This window comes from Benincasa hispida, chromosome 8 (genome assembly GCF_009727055.1).
Source record: "Benincasa hispida cultivar B227 chromosome 8, ASM972705v1, whole genome shotgun sequence".
NCBI classification, from domain to species: domain Eukaryota; kingdom Viridiplantae; phylum Streptophyta; class Magnoliopsida; order Cucurbitales; family Cucurbitaceae; genus Benincasa; species Benincasa hispida.
The window spans coordinates 3,735,930-3,740,055 of NC_052356.1; the positions used below are offsets into that span (position 1 = coordinate 3,735,930).

At 31.1% G+C, this 4,126-nt stretch overlaps 1 protein-coding gene and 1 non-coding gene across 5 annotated transcripts in view; one reads left to right on the plus strand and one right to left on the minus strand.

Moving 5' to 3' along the window:
• The window catches only part of LOC120083027 (splicing factor U2af small subunit B-like), a 3,192-nt gene extending 2,653 nt beyond the window's left edge, over positions 1-539 (minus strand). For 2 of the 4 annotated variants that reach the window (XM_039038517.1, XM_039038515.1), the window contains exon 1: positions 129-539. In XM_039038517.1, the coding sequence (XP_038894445.1) occupies positions 129-365 (237 nt within the window). In that variant the 5' untranslated portion in view covers positions 366-539. The remainder of the gene's footprint in view (positions 1-128) is intronic. The other 2 variants (XM_039038514.1, XM_039038516.1) reach the window with 1 other exon arrangement.
• An 86-nt stretch (positions 540-625) lies between these two features.
• Positions 626-708, plus strand: TRNAL-UAA. The gene has a single exon. It is a non-coding gene; the product is annotated as a tRNA-Leu (tRNA).
• The last annotated feature ends 3,418 nt before the right edge of the window (positions 709-4,126 follow it).

Consider the following 4,126-nt stretch of genomic DNA (forward strand, 5'->3'; position numbering starts at 1 on the left):
AAAAAAAAGCCAAGACCCACACCCACCCCCTTCAAAAAAATTATATCAAAATTCATGAAAAAATACGCACTGGCAAAATATTAGGAGATTGAAAAGGAAAAGAAGAGGGAATTCAGAACAAGATCTACCTCAAAATGGTCCTGGATCTTGCGAGGGTCAATTGGATTCCCCTGCGCGTCGACACCAGGAGTAATCATATCGGGTCTCTGGTACATATTAGAAAGCAAGAGGGTGGGGCTTATACTAGGCTTCGTGTGCAACCGCGAACACCTATCACCGTGCCGGCAGGCCCCGATCTTGAAGTAGAAGGGACAGTTAACCCTGTCCTTCTCCGTCCCGAATATGGATGCCAAATGCTCCGCCATTCCACCCCTCGGATCTCAGAGGCCGAAAGGGAAATTGCAGATTCCCAATTCAAAAATGGGAGGAAAAAGAAGAAGATGCCCACAATTTTGGAGAATCAAATTCGAAAGAAGTTAGGGTTCGAGGTTGAGGATGAGAACGATGAAAGAATGAATGGAGTTGTTTTCTCTGTTTCTCTAGAATGTTCATGGAAAAGCCTTGGCGTCTAGAATATTCGATACAATTAATTAAGTTTTAAAATTTCAAAACAACCAGCAAATCAGCTGGTTTGCCCGAGAGGTTAAGGGGGAAGACTTAAGATCTTCTGCACATAAGTGCGCGTGGGTTCGAACCCCACAGCCAGCATTATTTTTCTCTGTTTTTTATTTTTAAATTGATACTTGTGAAATTTTAATAAAGGTTCTTATTTTCTCTAATCTCGTTTTTCCTTTACCATTATCATCTTCAAGTTCAAGTAAATTTTTTTTAATTTTTTATTTCCAACATTTTTCATCATCATTGTTTATTTCTTTTATTATTTTCAATAAATATTATGCACTATATTATTTCCAATTTCATATATTTTCATCAATTTCATCATTCCATCATTCTCACGACCATCAACACTTCACATTTTTTACACACCACGTGTCACCTATACATCACTATCACATGTCTCATGTTGCCACCTCTAACACCGTGTGTCACATCCAAATGGTATCAGAGTCATGCATTAGGATAGTATACTTCAATTAAGATAAACACTAGTTACTTACAAGCTTTTGTCTTAATATTTTTCTAACCATCCTTTGTGATAATAATCAAGCTTTGATATTAAATTCTATTGAATAGCACTTTGGTAAACATGTGTTTTCGATAGTAGAATCGTAAAACCGTTGATAAGTTCAGTGTTCCATGATTGTAGAATTTTAGCGTCTTGCTTATTTCTCACAATAGATAATTAGAAATTTGTTGAGATTTTAAGCTTTAAATATTTAATGTCTAAGTTGATTAGAAAATTACTCTCCAAAACCCATACTAGAAAAAATTCAAACATAATTGAAAATTATGCAAATAATTCTCAACTCTCTATAGTTAATAGTCAAGAGCTTCATATAGCAAAAATAAGGAAGAAAAAAAAAACTCCACAATTGGACTAAAAAAAATAGATGTTAAAACTATTTATCAAATGGGAAAATTTGACTTTCTTCAAGATTATCGCATCAAGACTATAGAACAACTAATCCCAATTAATAAATTCTCAGAAACTCTTCAATTATTCTCTAGACAATTAACTCTTCAACATAAAAAAAAATTACAAATTTCTTCATATAGGATTAGTTCAAGTTGCTATAAAATATCTTTATAGGGTAGGTCTAAATACTCAAATTCTTATAATATTACTTGATAAAAGACATAAAAAAATTTCAAACTCAGTTCTTTTTATAATTGAATCAGATCTTGAAAAGGGACTAGTATACTTTAATTGTTATCCAAACTTTTTTGTATCTTACATGATCCAAACATGCTTCAATCCTTAATGCTTGATGTTAAGATTCTAAATATGAACTAGGGTTAAATATTGTAGCAATATTTTGAATGCATTACAGATTGATGAATACACATTTATCTCCTAAAGCTTTAGGACTTCCCCTAAAAATTATGCAAATAATTCTCAACTCTCTATAGTTAACAGTCAAGAGCTTCATATAGCAAAAACAGAAAAAAGAAAAAAGAAAAGCCTCCACAATTGGACAATAAAGAAAATAGATGTTAAAACTATTTATCAAATAGGAAATTTTGACTTTCTTCAAGATTATCACATACTATAGAACAACTAATCCCAGTTAATAAACTCTCAGAGTTGTGGGCTCTTGAAATTTTGGTGAAGGAAACGTTTTAGAGAACTAAGAAAGGAGAAGAGAGATTGGGAATTTTTTCCTCAAATCTGTGTCTTCATTGCTCTGCCAAATGAAGAAGAAAAAGCCAAAAAATCCTAATTCACAACCACCTATCACTAACATGTCATGAGTTGAGAGAGATTAGGGAAGGGAAGTTATTTTCCTCCCTTAATTTCAAAATATTAAAATAAATAAATAAATAATTTTCAATATAAATATATATATAGATATATAAAAACTAACTTAGTATAATATATATATAATTATATATATATATATATATAATATATGTATGCTATATGTTATATCATGTATAACATATAACCTATAGTTTTAAATCTCTCATCAATGGTATTTAATATAGATCTCATTTAAATAACATTTAATTATATTGAATCCAATTCATATCATTAATATTGAATATAATTCAAATATTTATTTTCTCTCAAATAAACTTTATATTATAATATATCATATACAGTATAGTAATTATATCATAAATAATTAAATTAAATTAATTATATCATATATAATCAATTCCCCCAATTAACTTGAACAATTTAAATTAATCTAAAATTGATTCCCATTTAAACTCTGTTGAGTTACAGAAGGGAACTCATGAACCTGTAGATTGAAGCTCCAATGGTACTTGAATAATTAATGAAACTATTTTAATTAATTCATTCAACATCCATTAACTATTGGACACTCCACTAAAGACCGATAGATGCACTCTTTGCACTACAGATATACTTCTGTGTCCATTGAATATAACCAGTCAACAGTGTGATGACCCTTCATAAATTGTTTGCAAGTACAACTAGGTCAAAATAACCGTTTTGCCCCTATAGTTACATCTAACTCCCTAAGTACCACCGATCCCTCTAATGAATAATAAATCATAGTCCAACTATGACTAAACCCCTTTTGAGTTAGAAGAGGGTGTGGTACCACATTGTTTAAGCCCCAGAATCAGAGCAATTTATCTACTTAACTCGACTTCAGGGAATGAGTGAATTTTGTATTTTAATAGGTCATGTCTTAATATTTTCACAATTCATTGAGACACTTCAACATATTTTACAAGATAATTAAACAAAATGGTCCATTAGTTTCCTTACCTAAAATAAAATTATTTCAACAAAAAAAATTAAGGTAGGACATTTTCCAAGGAACAATGAAACCAATCCAAAGATCGATAGAATTGGCTAATAAATTTCCAGATGAGATCACCCATAAAAATCAATTAAAAAGATTCTTAGGATATTTACAGTATATATTAAATTTTATTCTAAATCTTAGACAAACATGTGAACCACTTCATCAAAGACTTAGGAAAACTCTTCCTCCATGGACTCAAGAGAATATACATGTATCATTAAAATCATTAAAGGTTTAATCAAAAGTCTTCCATGTTTATCCATTATCAATCCACGTGCATAACTTATTGTAGCAATAGATGCATCAGACATATAGGTTATGGTGGCATTCTCAATGAATCCATTGATGACTAAAAACAACTAATTAGATATCATTCAGGCATCTGGCTAGGATCTCAAAAAAAGTATTCAACAATTGAAATTTTTTTTTATCAATTGTTATATGTACAAAAAAAATTCCAAAGTGATTTAATCAAAAATTTTTTTAATACAGTGGAAGGCTTTCTGCATTCAGTCAATCTACGCAGAGTGAATCGGTCCTTAAGGAACTCCCGAAAGGGCTATCGTCCGATGGGTACACGAAAGTGACGAAGTTGCTTTGAGTACAGAACCATGGCTATCTGTTGGAGCGAATAGGATGATCGAGCCGAGGGCAGCCCCCTCTTCCCAAAGCAACCATAATATCTTACAAAAGGATGTTAATTTAGTTTTATGATAAATTTT